At 35.5% G+C, this 18,622-nt stretch overlaps 1 protein-coding gene across 1 annotated transcript in view; it reads left to right on the forward strand.

The window, feature by feature from the left end:
- DYNC2H1 (dynein cytoplasmic 2 heavy chain 1) overlaps positions 1-7,510 on the forward strand; it is a 143,082-nt gene extending 135,572 nt beyond the window's left edge. The window contains exons 88-89 of the mRNA XM_066312977.1: positions 3,300-3,416; positions 6,930-7,510. Coding sequence (XP_066169074.1) covers positions 3,300-3,416; positions 6,930-7,088 — 276 coding nt within the window. The 3' untranslated portion in view covers positions 7,089-7,510. The remainder of the gene's footprint in view (positions 1-3,299; positions 3,417-6,929) is intronic.
- The last annotated feature ends 11,112 nt before the right edge of the window (positions 7,511-18,622 follow it).

Genomic DNA, 18,622 nt, shown 5'->3' on the forward strand with positions numbered 1-18,622 from the left:
GCATTCAGTGCTTGGACTCAAAGTAGGCAGAGGAATATTCAATCAGGCCAAGAACACACCTTAGTCTTGTATGAATTATCAAATCAAATGTTAAATTATCCTTGTTAATGCAGGTGATGGTTTAGATGTATGATGTGGAGTGGATCTCCTGTAGTAGGATGTGATGAATATTTGATTTAGAATCAATCTGTATAAAATTACACCTTCTTCAATATCACTTAGAATCAATCTGTATGAAATTAGACCTTCTTTAATATCACTCCAGTTTGCTTTAAGAAAAGGTACTGAAAATGTATGGCTATTGCACTATAATCACATATTGATATGCAAATCCATCGCTTCTGTTTGCTTTGTGCACTGATTGTGCTGTTGTACAAAAGCAGAAAGTCATTCCTTTTGGCATTCCATTCTCTGTATTGTAGAAAAGAGTGAAAGAAAGGTAGGAACATGGCAGGAGACTTATTGGGTAGAAGTTATAAAACCTTGGGTAGAACTTAATATACCTAGCGGAAAAAAAAAATAAAAATTGAAAGTATCAAATACACAGTACGAGAACTAATATCAAAACTATAGTCTTAGCAACTGACAATATATTATTATAAGGCATCCTGAGAGGTCTTTTTTACAGTACACCTCCATCTGAAATATCAATAAATTAATGATGGAGGCCTGTAGGGGTAATGAAGTGAAAATACGACTTCCTGAAGTCTGCTGCAGTTTGCATCGTGTCATGGAAAATTATGGCATTAATTAGTAAGAGAAAATCTGTTACAGAGACTTTGAAATTTGGAAACAGACATGCTTTGGACCATGGTATCAGCACACTTTCTACAAAGGTATTTTAAAGAAACATAGTCTGGATTGTGTAAAAATAACTTTTTTGAACATAAACTAGTACCAATAGCTGTGAACTGCCAAATTCTTTGTAAGAATTAAAAATTATGGTCAACTTTTGCCATTACTCTCTGCTAAGTTTCAAAGATACTATGATTATATTACAGATGCTGTGAAATTCATGTCTTTCATAGTACTTGTAATTTCTCTATACTGTTTATTATAGCAATGAAAACATGGTTATGGGTGTACTCAGCCAAATGGTATTGGAAAGTACATTGTTCTCGTATTGTTGGGGTTTTTTTCTTAATGTCTTCTAATATTAAATGAAAGTAAAATTTTGGTCTTAATCTTCAAAGGAATTTCTACCATTGGTTGAAGTTTTCCAGGAGATCAAATGGTATTATTTTACATAACTGTAAGGTCAAAGGGACTGCCAATATCAAAAGAAGAAACGTACAATAAGATTTTTTCAATTAGGTGACCCACTTCTATAGAAATTTCTTTCAGACGTGTTCAGGATTGCCAGACCTTTGAACACCCTAGCAACAAACTTTAAAACCTCTTCATCAGACCACTCATCATGCAATAACTTTGCCAACGTTATTCATTAAACTATGGTCCCTAAAAATATTCCCAACAGAAATCAAAAAGGACAGAAAGAATAACATAGGAGGTGAATCTTTCTAAAATTTGTGTGAAAGTTAGACAAAAAGTCTACTCTGAACTTTCCATTTGGGATTGTTTTGTTTCAGGTTATTTGGTGGTTTCACTATAAGTCCTAGTCTATATGAAACACAGATTGCTCCAAAGAACATTGTCACTTCTCTGGTCGCTGTCTGTCCAATCACACAGCTTTGTTCTATGTCTTTTTTAAATTCCATGTTTTATAACTTTTTTTTATATTAGCATATGTACATCTTCATCTTACACATTGTAAGGAAGAGTGCCCATCTCTGCATTAAAAGAGAAGTACAAGTTTAAAGAAGCAAATTCTTGAAGAGTGTCATGCCTGTGTATAATCAAAAGAATAATTAGGTATTAAAAAAGCAAAATGTAATCTTACTAGTTTAGGGTTAATATATTATTAATGAAAAGCCCTTAACATTAAGGAGGAAAGCATTGTTTTCAAGCATGACAGTAAACCTCATTGTGTTACTGTTTAATTCCATCTTTTCGTGTCAAATAAATTATTTTAGAACACTAAAATTACCTGAGGAAATTATATCCATTATATGTTCTGTGATACTGATCTTCATTGTAACATCATACTTTAACACCTTTTTGCAATCTGATAGATGTTTCAAAATGTCTTGCAAGGGAAAATATATTAGAAAATGACATTTTCCTTCATTTTGCTTATGCGATCACTCATCCAATTTCCAGCATCATTGTATTTTCTAATTCCAGCTCTGCTTTATGAACCTTCCATTTGGTGAAAGCCAACCTCAATATGATAAATTTAATTCAGGGCTTTAGTGTGATATTATAACAGACAGATGATTTTCAGATTGTAGCTCCTTTTAGATATCTGCTGCAGGTGGAGAATTAGCCTTTTGAAAAGTTGCATGGAAGTTATTATTGAGTTAAGTTTTATTACTCTTAAAACTAAAGTTCTCACTTCTGCAGGCCAAAAAGACTATTGTTGTTGTTGTTGTTGTTGTTATTATTATAATTATTATTATTAATATTACTACTACTATTATTATTACTAAACTAGTAGTATTTGTACTGGGAAAAATAAAACAATCAACAAATATTAGGGTTTTTTTTAGGAATCCAGAATAGATGTTGCTAACTTATGGAAGACTCCAGAAAATAGACAATAGAATGTGTAATTCAGAGGCTGAAATTAATTAAAAGAAAACACTTGAAACATGCAGATGAAGCATTGCGTAGTTACTTAAAGACGCATCTCTGATTCTTATTTAATTTTTTGCTAAACAACAGTATATCTAAGAAATTTTGAATTTGTTAAATAAAATTTTCTCTCATATTATTTCAATATATTCTGTTTTCCTCTGCTGAAGCTGTGTAGTGGCACATTCCATTCTTTGATAGCTGTGCTCAGACTTCCAAGCAGGAAGTCATGCTTATTGCAGTGATTGTTCTTCTCTTCTTCTAGACATTGTAATGATTGTGAACTTGGCTGTTGCCATCATAATTCCATTAATCTAATGCCAGACAACTGCAGTTTCATAATTGATGACATTTACAGGTATTTTTCTCCGACATTTCAAAGAATGTGAATCCAAATCAGAGGAAGTTCACAGTGAAGTGTGATCCAGATCTTGCTTTTAAATCATATTTCCTATTCTCACAAAGACCATAACAGTAATTGATTTCCTGTTATTTAGAAATTTGGTCACAGTAAAAAGGTTCATAATTTATTTAAGCACAATGTAATCATTATTGACGTTTTAAGTCTGTTATTTATGTTTGAATACTTTATATTTCCATGGCAGATCAGTGGCTTACAACTGGAAGGTTGTTGTTTTGATGGAAATCAACTTTCAGAAAATCTGCATGATTCTCCCAGTGTGTCATCTGTTCTCCCTTGTTACATGGCCTGGATTCCACAGGTACTAAATTATTAAAATCAAACTTTCAAGACCCATAATTTAATTTTTTCTTTGTAGTAGCTTTTCAGTGTGATGTTGCTGACCTGTTTTCCTTTAATTTCAAAAGAAAAATCACAGTCTTTACTAGGAAAAGCAGTTACTTACTTTATTTAAAATAGAAACTTATTGTAATTTTGTTAATATTCTTTAGCTTATATTGCTTAGGTTAAGGCAATGGCTTTATTTCAGTCATACCTTTTTTCTTTGTCTTTTAAAAACATTAGCATATTTTCAAACATATATTTAGTAAATGTATACATGTGTTTGGGAGTTTGTTCCTAGAATATATTTTCTTTGCATTTTAGATATTAAAGTAAAATGCAGCGGCAATGTAAAAATAGATAATATGATGTGGGCTGTAAGCAAAGAAAGCCTTTCTCCTACTTAAACTAATTTTAAAAAATGCCAGTGCTTGCAGATTTTTAGATGAATGCAAAATAATCCAAACAGTAAAAACTATTACTGCTTCTGCCCCCCAGTTGTCATAGCAATTGCTGATAAATAACACAAAAAGTCATATAGATTGTATCCCAGGATGTGTCTTCTAACTAAAATATTGCTTATTATAGAATTCATCCCACCTACATTTAAGAAGCCCATTTCACCAGAAGATAGCTGGGATAAATCTGTCTAGATGTGACTCTAGAGACAGCCTAGACCACTATGATAACCTTTGTATATGTGATAGATATTGTGCAAGAAGCTCCATTGTTAACAAACTGCTTTATCCCAACTTCTTTTTCTCTCATTTTTATTTCCAGCAAGGGAAATATAGCATTATATTATAGTAACAGCATTAGAAGAAGAAAGGTTGACAGATTTAGACCTTGAACTCAGAAGTAAATGTTAGCCACCATCTGCACCATTGGTTCCAACTTAGTTAGGAAAGAAAATACTGAATTTTTTTTAAAAAGGATTAAAAAAAAGAAAATATCACAAAACCTCTTACAAAGTTGACCAGTGAAAAAATTTTTAGTTTTTCTGTATTTACAGGGTTTGGTTTTTTCAGATAAATAAAGAGATTTCTAATTTACTTGAGAAATGGCGCATGGGATAAATACAGAATTGCCAGACATTCTAATATATTGGCTTAATAGTGGATCGTAGAGGATGGTAGTGTGTGTGATTTTCCATGGTAACAACAAAATGGAAACACATTTTAAAGGAGAATTCTAAGTAGTCCTCCCATTGTTCTGAAAGACATTCATCTTATGTTTGAAATGAAACAGATTTTTTAGTATTTTTCTGAATAAGACTATTCTTTAAAACTCCAAAGATAGGGTCCGAAAGTTATAAGTGAAATCAGCAGAGAGCTTTTACCTATAAAATTAAAAAATTAGATATTTCAATAATCAATTAATTAAACTTTTTCAAATGTACTTATATCTGATCTGGATAGCAACTGACATCTTTGTGTTGGAAAAAAATACAGTTCCTATAAAACACAGGTCATAACTTGTCAACTGCCCAGATTTTAAATACAAAGTGTCTCTAAGGAGAGTTTTTCTGAATTGGTCTACCCTTGAGTTGTTTTACAGTCACCGTAAAAATTGACTATAATCAAATACTGTGCTCAGAGACCAAAGCAAAATTTGGTATCATGCATGTCCCTTAATTTCATTATCTCTCCTTAGGAGAAGAGTGCATAAAATTGAACATATTGTCTTAGAATTCTTAGGTTTAGAATTTTTTTTTTTTCTCCATAAATGTGTCATTTGAAATCTAGTGAGCAAAAGTACATGTATAATGTAATGCTTTGAAGTAATTGCCAGCCAAATTTAAAGTAGCCTACAGGGTATCTCTGAGAGAACCCCCTCAAAATCCTGCAGTGCTCTAAACAGAATATTTTGAGCTACTAACATTATGCTTATTATCATTAGACTGTGAAGGTCCTTCCCAGTTTTAATCCACTGATAGATCCCTTGCTGTGAAGGGTGTCACAAAAGGTAATGGATCTGTGAGGCAGTCTGACAAAGAGAACTTTTGGACTGTACTTAAGCCAAGAGCCTAAGGATTTGTGACTCAGAAATCACAGAAACTCCACAGAATGGCTTTAACCCTCCAATAATGTGATTCCTTAAAACATCAGTGGGATTGAGAAAGGCACAAAAACAGATATTTTGTCTCGAAAAAGTGTAAAACCACGTCTTTGAAGGCAAACTGGCCAGCTTCTGGCTCCCAGCTTTGGCAAAATTTAAATTCTCTGATTAACATTTTACTCTCAGTCTGGCCAGCATTTTGTCTTCTTCAGCAGTGTAAACCAAGGGATAAACGGGATAAGTACAATCCTTCTGAGAACAGCTGAGTTCCTGATTATTAAGTTATTTTATACAAATGTTACCACGCATACATCTTATGTAGGGATTGAAACACAGTTGTCCAAAAGACAGGGAAGTTGATTTTCAAAAGAAACAATAAAATTTTTCGGCAATGGCTTTACACTTCACATGCAAGGCAAAGTGCTTGAAACAGTAATTGTTTGCATGTTTCCTTTTTCCTGTTTTTAGTTATTTTCTAATATTGGAGCATCACTAACTCACACTTGATGTGATTTGAGTTTAAATGACACTCATTTTTATTTTAAATTCTTTTCTGACAAGTGTTCTGCTTTGTTATTTGGTTCTTGAAAATCTGACATTTTCCTGTTGACAGGAAGGGACATTTTGAGTGTGATGGAAAACATGCTTAATATATATCAGTTGAATCAAACCTGAACTATTTGCAGTAACTAAATACATCATGATTTGAAATTGAGTGCTGTAGGAAGTCTAGACAGAGTCTTTGAGCTCAATTCTGTGGTCACACTTATGGGCAATGCCCATGCTAAGCCCTAGGAGTAAACTGCATCCAAGGCAGTTTGTAGTACAGACAGCAGAGAGGAGCAGTTCAATAAAGCAGCCTGGAACGTGTGGGGTAAGATTTTTGGGATTGTAGCTGCTGCAGTATGATTTTTGCAGGTATCACAGATCACACCAGGGGCTGTGTCACAGCAGGAGGGCAGGGTTTGCTCAGGAATAGAAGGGACAGCAGGGTCTGCCAGGGCACACCAACACAGCACTCCAGCCTGCCAGGATAGCTGCTGCCTACACTACAGCACAGGGGCTCCAGAGCAGCTTTCTCCCTGCAGGAAACTGATCAGCACTTCCCTTAGCCTGCTTTACAGACCCTTTGGATGTGTAATTTTTGGGAAGGTTTTAGGTGAATGAAGATTATTATGTGTAGTTCATAGGATCACCCCTGTTACTTACATCCTGGTGGTGGAGTTATGGTGCAAGCACTTTTTTTTGAAGTCTCTGCCTCATTGGTAATCCTTCTCTCTAAGAGAGAATGAAGTGTCCTGAACTTGGACTTTCTTGTCCAAGGCTGCAGTGTCCAAACTGTGTCTTAACTTTAGATACCATACCAGTGGAGATGATTGCTTTATAATGTTTTGTTGTCTTTTTACATGATAACTAGGTGCTTTTTTATTGACAGGATGCATATGGTCCATATTCTCCAAAGGAATGCATATCTTTACCAGTCTACACTAGTGTGGAGAGAGACCATGTGGTGACAAATATTGAGGTACCTTGTGGAGGAAACCAAGACCAATGGATTCAGTGTGGTGCTGCTTTATTTTTAAAAAATCAATAATCTGAAACTGCAATAACTTGTGAATTTAAGAGATATTTAAACATCTAATTTCTTACTTCTTAAAAGAGAACTTTAGATTAATTGCTTTTATATTTTTAAAGCAGTGGTTTATTAATTACTGATTCTTTTTTTTAAGATGTATTCAAATAACTTTACTTGATAGAACTTCAGTGAATCTTTGGGATATTGTAAAAATTAACATGGCACAGCACATTAGCAAACTGCTAATTTGGATTGTTTCTCTAGATTGTAATGTCCTGTATTTCTTTCTTGAAGTTGTTGAAATGTCTTCTGTTTTGCTCAGGAATATTGAATAAAATTCAAAGTCAGCATTTTTTCTTTGATTTTTTTTTTTTCATTATCCTTTTGGTACTGTTATTCACATGCATCTGTTATTTAATAAAATAAAATCTAAAATCTTACCTTTTGTGACTGAAATTTAATGTTTTACTTGAAGATAAGAATCAGGATAAATGTTTCAGTCTCTTTTAATGATGTTTTACTTGTAATTATATTTCTTTGTATAGGTAGGACTTCGATGAACTTCATATGGAGTTACAAATTCATGTGGAGTTTCAAAGTTAGATTACTACCATGTGTATTATACAGAAGTTACTGAAAAAAGTTATGGAACTGTACTAAGTTCCAGTAAAAAAAGTGCACATAAAGGCCTGCAATAGCCAAACAATTCCTTAGACAAAAAGAAAATAGAGATTTCCATCCAGCTGTTGAATGAAAGACAGAGGGTTATAATAGTGCTCTTGGTCTGTAACATGAGAAATGCCTGGAATCTTGTTCTTAGTGGAGGATAAGTTTGATTTCACTGTTTTGTGATGTATCGTGTTTAGATGCTGTCATAGCATTGGAGTGCAATTAGACAAAATCCAGAAGCAGCATTACTGATGTCTCAACATATCAATAAAAAGTGTCTAATTTTTAAGTGGAATTACACACCTCATGTTAATACTTTTAAAAGCCAAAGGTGAAGCACCTGGTTTGCTTGGAAAACAGAATAGATGCTTTGGCTCTGATATGTCTGATAGACTTTATATTCATTTTGAAATAGTCTTTAAATTAAGACTATATTTCACTTTCCCGATATTTTTCATTGATGGTTTGAGGGAGAGAGAAAGAAAGCAGAGAAGAGATTGGCCACATCTGCAGGTCATCTTCCTGAAGAAAGTATTTTTCTTACTTCTTCTCTATTGTTCATGCCTTAAATTTGGTCTTTTGTCTCTATTTGGAAACTTTTCCATTTTATTTGTTCTTTTAATTAAAATCTGTCCTAAAAAAATTGATACAATTGAACATACATTTTTAAAATTGAATCCTGTCTAAAAGCAGAACAGACAATCCTTTTCAGATAATTGCCTCATCTTCCTTTATATATTTCACTCTGCTTCACTGAAGAGTAAAAGGTTAGCAAATTTGGGAAAAAGTTGTCTCTGAACAAAATTTTGGGGAAAATTATGAGGTCTCCATTAGAACAAAAGCACTTGTGTAAATCTATGTACAAGCTCTGTGAGGATTTAGAGGGTGACTTGTCCAGAGAAAATATTCTTCCATAATAGACTTCCTTGGAGGTGAAAAGTTTTGCAGAGGACATACTTTTAATTCCCATAGGCACATGTAAAGAGCATGCTGCGACTTCCCCTTTTGGATCCAACATTTTCATAACCTAGATTGAATTTCAGCTCTTACGTATATCAAACTGAGAGGTCAGTATACTGGCTCTTATGAATTCCAGCTTCTCTTTTGTGGGCAGGTAGAGAAATACAGATACTCTGCTGTTCAGAAAACTACCTGTTAGGACAAAGATGTCTGGAAAATAATACATCTTCTTTTAATCTACTTTGCACAGAAAATAAAGATAGAGACATAGTAGGTGGCTTTGAACACCCATCACTTGTTTGTAATGGGAGATAAAAGTCTACTGTAGGGAGTGTTAGAAATCCTGAAATAAATCATTAGTAGAATATTCTGGGGATTTCCATGCTTTGGTTTTTAATTTTTTTTCTCTCCTCATTGTAAGTTTCAAAATGCCTTCCATATTGCCAAGAGAAATGTGATTATTATTTAAAGTCTCTCCTTTCAAGTCTCCTCTTGCTAAGTGTTTAGTGTTACTTGATCTTATTGCAAAGAACAAGAGACTCCTCCAGATCTACCACACTGTATTTCTATTTTAGGGTCAGGAACTGATTCAGTTTCTTACTGATGACTTGTCTGTATCCTAACCCCCCAGAACTGGCATATCTCTGAAGGTTTGTAACCTCTTCTATCATCCACTACTGCCACATATTTAGAACTGTGGAATATTTCTCAGCTCACAGCATCAGGAGTTTTGTTCCCAGATGTGCATTCATGCTTTCCTGTCAGTGCCTTCTCTCAGCCAGCTTGATTAAATCTCATTTTGTTTGGTTGTCATCTCAGTTTAGAACCCCTTCACATTACTAGAACTGTCTATTTGCTTCTGCTCTTTCTAAGACCTTCCCTGAATGATATGAAAAAAACCCAACAAACCAATCTTCTTAATGTTTAGCTATAACTGGAGCCTTGAGTTAAATTTTTATTTGGACAGAGGTCCCATGGGAGCCCATTGAGGCTGATCTTTGTTACAGATGTGAAAGGCTCTTTCTTCTGAGGTGTCTTTGATGTCTTTATTTTTTTCAGCATAGGACAAAAGACTGATTTAAATGTCAAGCTAATTTTTCAGCTTGAATTCAAGTAGATTTTTAATTATACAATATTATTATCACAAAAAAACCCAAACCTTGGGAGGTCTATATTACACTTGCAGTGTATTAAGCAGTATGTTTGATGCTTATTTTTTTAAAGTGATTCACTAATTTTTCCCTCTCATAACTGGAGTTATAACCCTAATGTTTTAGATGGCTCCCAGATGACCTAAAAAGGAAAAAGAAATTACTTACCATGTGTTCCATGTAATATGTATTGTCTGTTTGCATTCTATAATGTGCTTTCTTTCTACCCAATGTTGTAATCTAAATGAAAGATACTATAGCTAACTGCTGCTCTAGATCATAGGAATTATATTTTCGGCAGTAAAAACAGAACTGTACAGTTTCTATTACCACCAAAGTGCAGCTGTATCACATGCATAGGCCATTGAGAGGTATGAATCGGGAAACATAAGAAATAAAAACATCAGAAATGCCTTAATGGCCTGACTAGGGTTTGAAAGAGTCTGTTTTGCTATTCAGTTTCAAGGGTATAGGAACTTGTAAGAATAAAAAGAGCTATATAAAGAGATCTTAGAAAACACACATTACTGCTCTGTAAACACTCTTTTGAAGACTTGAGAAAGGCAAATCTTCAGTAAGTGCAAATTGTTATCAACAGAAATCAAAAGTGACAAGATGCAAAGCAAAAAAACCCTGAAAGAATAACAAAACCTTTGAAAATAATGATTATGCAGTAATAACTGAATGTCTTTAAAATACATTTTTTTTTTTTACAAATGCATTTATTTTAAATTTGAAAAGGAACAGTTTCTTCCTTTTACACCTTATAGCCATCAAGTTTCTGTGATATATTGGTGCTGTCATTTGTTGGAAGACATGCTGTTTGGTGCATTTAGCAAATTCACTGCAAGTCTACTGACACAGAATACATGTTGGAAAGTCAGACTTTTTACTATTTGGTCTAAACAGCCTTTCAGAAACAAGACCTAAGATGTTGATAGAATATGTCACATGTTTTAGTGCTAAGTCAAATTGACTTGGGATTTTTTCCCAGAATTTTTTTTAGAATTTCACTAAAATCCAAATGCTGCAGTGGAAGGCAAGTTATGCAATTTATGCTGAGTATAAATAGAACTGGTGATGCAAATTGTCTTTCCCCTCTGTTTCTTTATTTCAGCTTTAGGAGACAAATACTCAGAATAGCAGTAATTTGTCCCCTATCATTGTTAGAGCTGAAGTGGGAATAACCTGAACTCCATGCTCAAAAGCATCAAATATGAATTATCTGGGTTCTTAAACTAATGGACTGTCTTTTAACAACAAAAATGGGTTTGCATAAAATATACACAGTATTGGTTACCATAATAAAAATGTGCAGCCTTTACTAGGACTAGAAATCTCAATATGAAGTTTTACATAGACATTTTTAATTCCCTTTAATTTTTACATTCTTAATCCTTTGAAAATGAAAGGTGTGAATGAGAAACTAGATGTAGGAGAGTCTGAAGACCAATAAAGTGGGTCACTCTTGAGAAGACAAGGCTCAGCCTCTGTGAGTTATGTCATGTTCTCCTCTGAAGGTGTGCAGTTTCATCAGTGCTCCGAAGTTCTTCACAGGTCAGAAGCTTCACTGGACACCCCTCTACCTGAGAGGCCATCCTCCTTCACTTCAGTTCATGGCCTCCGGTGGGTGAGGCTGCATAACTCAGCCCCATCTGCTGGATCTGCTTTTTATTTCAGATACTGAATTCTTACAACAGAGCTCACCTAATGAATATGTTTTAAGAACTGCCAGTCTTTAAGATCTGGATTTCCTCCTAGTTGTCATGACCTTTATCTAAAGAGGCCTAGAAAGCAAGAGGGTTTTTTTCACTTTCTGTATGTTTGGTGCAAACAGAAAGACTTTTCACTGACCTGTTCTAGAAAATCAAGGAGCAAAATCGGTATTACTTCTTTGAACAGCTTCACATTAATTACTGTTAATATGGGCTACAGTGTGCCTCAGGAAAAGTTCTTAGGATATGATCTTCATGGAAATTGAGGTGGTTATTTCCTTTTATTCTAAAGTTGAATTATTTTGCCTTAACTCTAGCACATAAGTAGTCATGATAGAGTATCCAGAGATCTTTGCTCAGGCTAGTTCTAGAATGGATGTGTAGGTACGACAGGTTAGTCAATGCAAGAATTTGGGTATTCACTCTGTGTTAAGATATGCTGCAATTCTACATCTTCCTCATGAAAGTCCATCTGCATTGCAGTGTCCTGTCCAACACATAAATTAACTGAGAGCACATGTCCTTTGAGGACAGTGTAAATACCATGTCTGGTGTTCATTCCTGCTGGGTGATCTTGTAAAGGAAGTTGCCTGAACTGCAGTAAGGAGATGTCCTAGGTGGATGTCAGATCTGTGTACTCTATCTGGGAGCAGATTCTACAGAAATGTCAGAATTGCTACTGCTTTTTCATCTCAGAAGACAGAAAGCTGCCCCAGCTCACTTTAGAAAAAGTCATAGATACACTCTTCATCATTTTCCCCCAGTGTTAGAGCCACTTGATTTTTTCAGAGCAGCAAATATGGATTCTTATTAACAGATCAGCCTTGGAAAAAGAAACTAGTAATCATGCGTATGAAATGTTTCAGAGAGGCAATTTCATTGTCAGAACTGTCTCACTCGTCTCAGCCTCTGGCAAGGTGAGTTCTCCTCATGCAATCCCACATGGTACTACTGCCATGCCTAAGAGGATTTTCATACACTTTACCTACTGAGATCGGGAAGAAATGAGAATGTCTTCAGAGCTCTTTTGGGATGGGCACCGTCATATCAGCATTTCCCACTAGATGGTACTGTGGACTAGACCCTGGTGAGAGCCTGGCACAGGGGACTGAGGTGAGTTTGGAAGGTAAAGACAATTTATAGTCTGTACAACATTGCACCAACAGTCTGTTCCAAAGGAAACTTCTTACAGTAGTGCTGAATAAGCAGCTACATCTTAAAAAAAAAATGCTTCTAGTTAGTTGTGATGTAGTTCTTTTTAGAAATAAGTGATTCAGCAGGTGAATTTCTCCTTCCTTCAAGAAGCTTTGTTTGTGCAAGTGGAAAAGGCTTTGATTGACCACTGTGGCCCATTTGCAGCTATTTCTATACATCTTCAGTGTCTGCATAGGAAGAAGGAACAGTGAGGAGAAGGGTGTCCTTGCAGCAAGGAAGGCCACCAGTGTCCTGCTCTGCATCAGGCAGAGTATGGCCAGCAGGCTGAGGAGGGTGATCTCTCTCTGCACAATATTGGCAACACACATCTGGCATTCTGGGCTCAGTGCTGGGCTCCCCAGGGGAGACTCAGACATATTGGAGAGAGCCCAAACAAGACATTGGAAAACTTGAGACTGTTCACCAAGATGGTCAAGGGGCTGGAGCACATGACTTATGGGAAAAGGCTAAGGAAGTGGCCTTCTTCAGCCTGGACAAGAGGCAAATTTTGTGGGGAGGGACTTACTGGCAGTTTGCCATTGCCTACATGGAGGTCATCAAATTTCATGGCAGGAGGACAGGGGACAAGATGTTATAACTGTATACAGGGAAAAATATTCTCCCCCTGAGGACAATCAGGCACAGGTTTCCCAGGGAGGTTGTCCAGTCACCATGCTTGGAAGTATTGAAAATTGGGCTGGATAAGACCCTGAGCAATCCATTTTTACCTCAAAGCTGACCCTTCTCCTGGTGTCCCCTCCAACCTGAAATGTACTGTGCCTCTGTCTGGTGCATTAGTGACATGTTTGTCATTTCAAGCACAGGGTATAAATTAAAGCAAGAAAATAATGTTGTTCTGCTCTTCATACTTTCTGCTCCATACAGAAATGACCTGCAAGTCCTTCAGTTTTACTGCTGCCTCATAAGCTATCAGCAAGTTCAGGGGTTAGTCAATGGAAAATGAAGCAGTTCACAGAATAAATGGATGAATGAAATATTAAACCATAATAGAGCAAGCCAAAAACAATTTAGAGAAACCTCACTTAAGGCATAAAACCAAAAATAAATGTTCCGAACAATTCAGAAGCAAGGTGCCTGCCAAGGGGAGAATTGGGTTATTAGATGAAGTGCAGAAAAGAGTACTCAGGAAAGGTAACACCACAACAGAAACCTAAATTCTTTGCATCAAAATTAATTTCAGAGAACCTGGATGTGTTTTCCATACTTACATCTCAGTGTGTGTTTTTAAACAAGGGATGAGCCTTAGGGATCATTTTAAACTGATCTATCAAAATAAAAGATTTTAGAAGAAACTAGAAAATAGTTGTAAGAAAAAAGTTATTCGGTCCTCATCCAAGAATCCTGAAGAAACTCAAGGAACTCCAGCACAATGTTGCCTCACTGGTCAATATAGGTGTCTAACCTATCATTTAAATGGGCTGTGGTTCTAGGGGAAGGAAACGTTCCCTTTTTTAATAACTGCCTTCCATAAGAACTTCCTTCTATGTAAAGCCTCCTGAAAATGTAAACCAAAAGAATTTGATACTCAACTATCTTAAAAACAAGGAAGGTCAGCATGGATCTTTTGTAAGTCATGTTTTAAAGAAATTATTTTTTAGCCTTTAAAAAAGCTTGAATTTTTTGATGGACTCAGAAAAATAATTTGATACAGAATACAGGGATATAAAATGTGGGAAAAGTTGGAAGAAAGGAACTAAGCCATGCAACAAGAAAAAAATGAGAGAGAGAGAGAAATGTAGGGACAAAGTGACTAGTGTTGTGCCATTTTACAACAGCTGAGGATCTCAATTTCCTACTTGATCTTTATTAAGGCAGGAATCCCAGGCCAGAATATTTGCTGTGGCTCTTCAATGCAATGGCATACATCTTTAAGGAGAAGTCTGCGTGAATTTTACTGCTTTTACTACATTTACTACATGTTGTGCCCAAGGGTCAGTTATCTCTTAACCTGTGTAACCTTTATGCCTCTCTTAGATACTGTATGATTGATCATCCTGAAAGGTAGCAGTGATCAGCCAATTTTTAGTTTGCCTGCTCTTCCTTCTTTCCTTCTTGCCTGCCTCCCTGCCTCCCCCCTTTCCTTTCCATCCTTCCTCTAACTTGTCTGATACGTGATTGGCCATTAAGGTAGATAAAATGAGGAAAAACTTCACTGAAATAGGTGTTAGGAGAGAAGGAAGACTTTTTATCACATCTTGGCAGGTATGATCCAGTTTATATCAAAGAATAGACTGTATCACACCTGCCTCTAGGGATTGCCTGGAGCAGGAACAGCAGAATGACAGGAATTAATACAAATGAAACTATCCTGACTGCACTTCCCAGTCAGCTCCTGAAGTAATAAGAAACAGGCCTGAATGTTTCAAGTTGATCACTTCTAGTATAAAGCTGCTTCTAGGAGTGAGCTGATGAGATGTGAAATTTGTGTTGCGACAAACAAGTCAAAATTACCCTGTCTTGTATCTGTGATCCCAATGTAACTAATCCCTGCAAATTTCATTTTTAAACGGCTTAAGCTAGATGTTTGAAATATGCTTTATTCTACTATTATTGAATTAATTGTCTTTCATTGGATGGAAATTAAAAGGTCCAGACTGCTGAAACTAGAAACCAGCCTAAACTCAGGTAGTAGAAAGCTGATGCAGATTTCAAAAAAGCAAGTGAAACATGGCAATTTCCTAAGCAATAGAAAGTCGAACAGAACAAAATTAAGTAAAACAAGAGCTAAAAATTAAGGGGTAAAAAATCTAAAAATTATTGCAGAATCCCAAATAATGGATTTGCCATGCTTGTTGAGGAATTATGGAGTGCTTCTTTACTAGAATGCGAAGCAATTGCAGACTGAAGAGCCAGACACCCACTGGCACCATACTAGCTACTCTGAAGGGTAGTCCGCACTGAAAATCTATCAACTTGATGAAGATTTGTATGCCTTGTAATCCAGAACATAATTGTGCAGTGGAATAATGCAAAGATGAGTCAAATTTAGTGTCTGACTGGGTGCTGCCATCATGAATGGAAGGTGAAAATTGCTGATTTAGATCAGAACCACATGACAAGTGATCCAGTATGCTGTCACTACAAAAAGTTGGGGAAAAAGGAAAAAAAAAAAAGGTAATTCACCCAGCAATAGGAAAAAGCAGTAAGGTAAAGCTGTGTATATTTCTTTCTCTTTCCTACAAACTAAAGGTTTTCTTCATTTTTCTAATGGGAAGATTTCATTCCTTTTCTGGGAAAACATGTGTTACCCAGTATATCCCTGAATGTTCCTGTGATGCATTTATGTATATGCATAAACCTTCTGAAAGTTGTCTGAAATTTTGGGCCCAAGACATCCTTTTGAAAACTGTATCTTTTTTTCAAGATTCTTTACTTTATAAATGTTCATGATATCCCCTCTAAATAATTTCCTCCTGAACCAAAAATCACAGCCTTTCAGAGTTTGCTGATAGGAAAAAAAAGTTATTTACCATCTAGCCATCTTCAACTGATTTAGCTAAGTTTTTCTGAATTCTGAACTATATTTTTCCTTCTTTTTTAAGGATCAGGTGCTCACAAAGTTTCAGGTAACATCATGTAAAATTTTTCATTTTATTCGATATCCATATACTCTAGTAAATTGCTTCCTACAGGTTTCCTATCCTGTTGAACAGCACTCTCCCAGTGCTTCTTCATGAACGAGACAAATATTACAATGTGAAGGGTTGCTCATCTCCTTTCATTAAGTGATGGGAGTTAAGCCAAGATCCGTTGAGCAAATACATACTTATCCTTAAAATTTTAATTTAAAGAAACATTAAATTTAAATAAATCTTTACAAATTTGAATTTATCTTTTCGTTTTAAAGTTATTTGTAAATAGTTCCTGTTTTTTCCCATCTAAATGGAACTACTTCAGAGGTAGGTGTTTTGCAGAAAAAAATTATTTTTCTGAAAAAGTACTCAAGAGAAAAGAAATACTAATTCTTAATTATTTTGCAACAGTTGAAAGTAGTGGAAGATGTAGCAGATTCCTTTTACTCTGTGTTTTTGGAGATTTTTAACTTTGTCCTATTCTCAAGAAGGTCCCTTGAACTGCAAAGGTCTAGTAGATTCCCAAGTGGAAGATCCCCTCTCTTCCCCAAAGGTTTCACCTGCTCAGAGCAGGAACACACCCCTTCCCACTGCTGCCAGGCTCCAAAATTTAACAGAACAGAAATGAGCTAACAGAAAATAAGAACAGGCAGGAATTTTATTTTCTTTCAAAATTGCAAAACCACTTTTATCTCAGCCTATTGTGAACTATTTTTAGTGTTATGGAGGACATTTGCAAAGTATAGGAAGACCCTTGTGGTGATTTTCTTGGAAAGCCAAGAAGGGAGTGATATATCTGTTAAAGGACCATCTCTGCAGTCAGCTCAAAGCATCTGCTACTGAGTGTCATTGTAGAGAATGGAGGACAAGGAGTTGGATCCATTGTGTGGGTTGTTAATCTGAGTGAGATTTTACAGTAGATCTCATACAATCAGCTCTGTTGATTGGAGCATGGTGCTAATAATGCCAAAGTCAGGGGTTTGACTTCCACATCCAGCTCAGAGTTTGACATGAGGGTCCCTTGTGGGTCCCTTCCAACTCAGACTCAGACTATTCTGTGATATGACAGAAGTTATTTGTTGCCTATATTCCATTATGATCACCTTGAAGACCCGTCTGGGGCAGTGTCATTAACATAAATCATCAAAAGGTATAGTGCTGTGGAAAACTTGGAAAATTTACATGGACACTCTAAGCAGTTCTAAGTCAAAACATTTCTGTTTTCTTCAGGGAAGTTTTGCTAGTTCACATCAACTGGTGAAATGTTTCACTGAGTTATTTTGACCTTAAACAATTCTGTGCAGTGGGGCCCATGGCTGTGTTGAACAGCAGAACTTATTGGTCGGTGTTTTTTTTTTTTGTGCACTTGTTAAGAAACTTATGTTGATTTCTTTTTCCTTTGGAAAATTATGATTCACTAGAACATGACTTCTGAGAGGGAAAGTACATTGAAACCAGTCCTAAATAAGAGATTAAAGAAGAGTTTTAACACTTTAGACTATCCCTCTAGAACTGTTGCAATACAGAAGTTTTTATCCCTCGATACATACATAGGAATTTTCAGTTTTGAAATTTGAACATATTCCTCCATATCTGAAAGAATACCAGTATAAATTAAATATCAAAACCAACAAATTATACCCAAATAAATTAAAGGATAAATCTGATACTAATCTAATACAGTTTCTCTAAAAAATTATCCAATCACAAAATAAAATGTCTTCAAACACTTAATACTAAAATTACCTGTCAAGACAATTAATTTGCTTTGTGAACAATGATTTGGTTTAATCCAAGACACGAGTGCATTTTTTGTCAACTACAGGAACCCATTCCTGCCATTATAAAATTTAGTTTTCAGAGTCTGGCCACTTTCAATGTACATACTGGAGCCTTTACTCCAAAAAACATGACTACAATTTTAGATTCCTTTTGGATAAATTGTCTGCCAGCTTATGACTCCAAAATATGTGGCACTGGAAATTCTTTTCCCAGACTATAATAACATGAGCAGTTCAGACCTATGATAGGAGATAAGTTATTACACTGTCTTAGAGCATGTGCCCTGGATTTTCATGCTGTGGGGTTCCTACAGATTTCTGTTCTGGATGCTAGAACACAAGTATAAAAACGATGTATTGTCAGACAAGCAAGAAGACTAAAAAAGGTTTTCAAATTCAGTTACTAAAATAGCTGTTGCCCACAGTATAAAGTACAGAAAACTATCTGAAACCGTAGACACCAGTATTTCCCTTCAGAATTCAGAATAT

Source organism: Sylvia atricapilla, chromosome 2, assembly GCF_009819655.1.
Source record: "Sylvia atricapilla isolate bSylAtr1 chromosome 2, bSylAtr1.pri, whole genome shotgun sequence".
Taxonomy (NCBI): Eukaryota; Metazoa; Chordata; class Aves; order Passeriformes; family Sylviidae; genus Sylvia; species Sylvia atricapilla.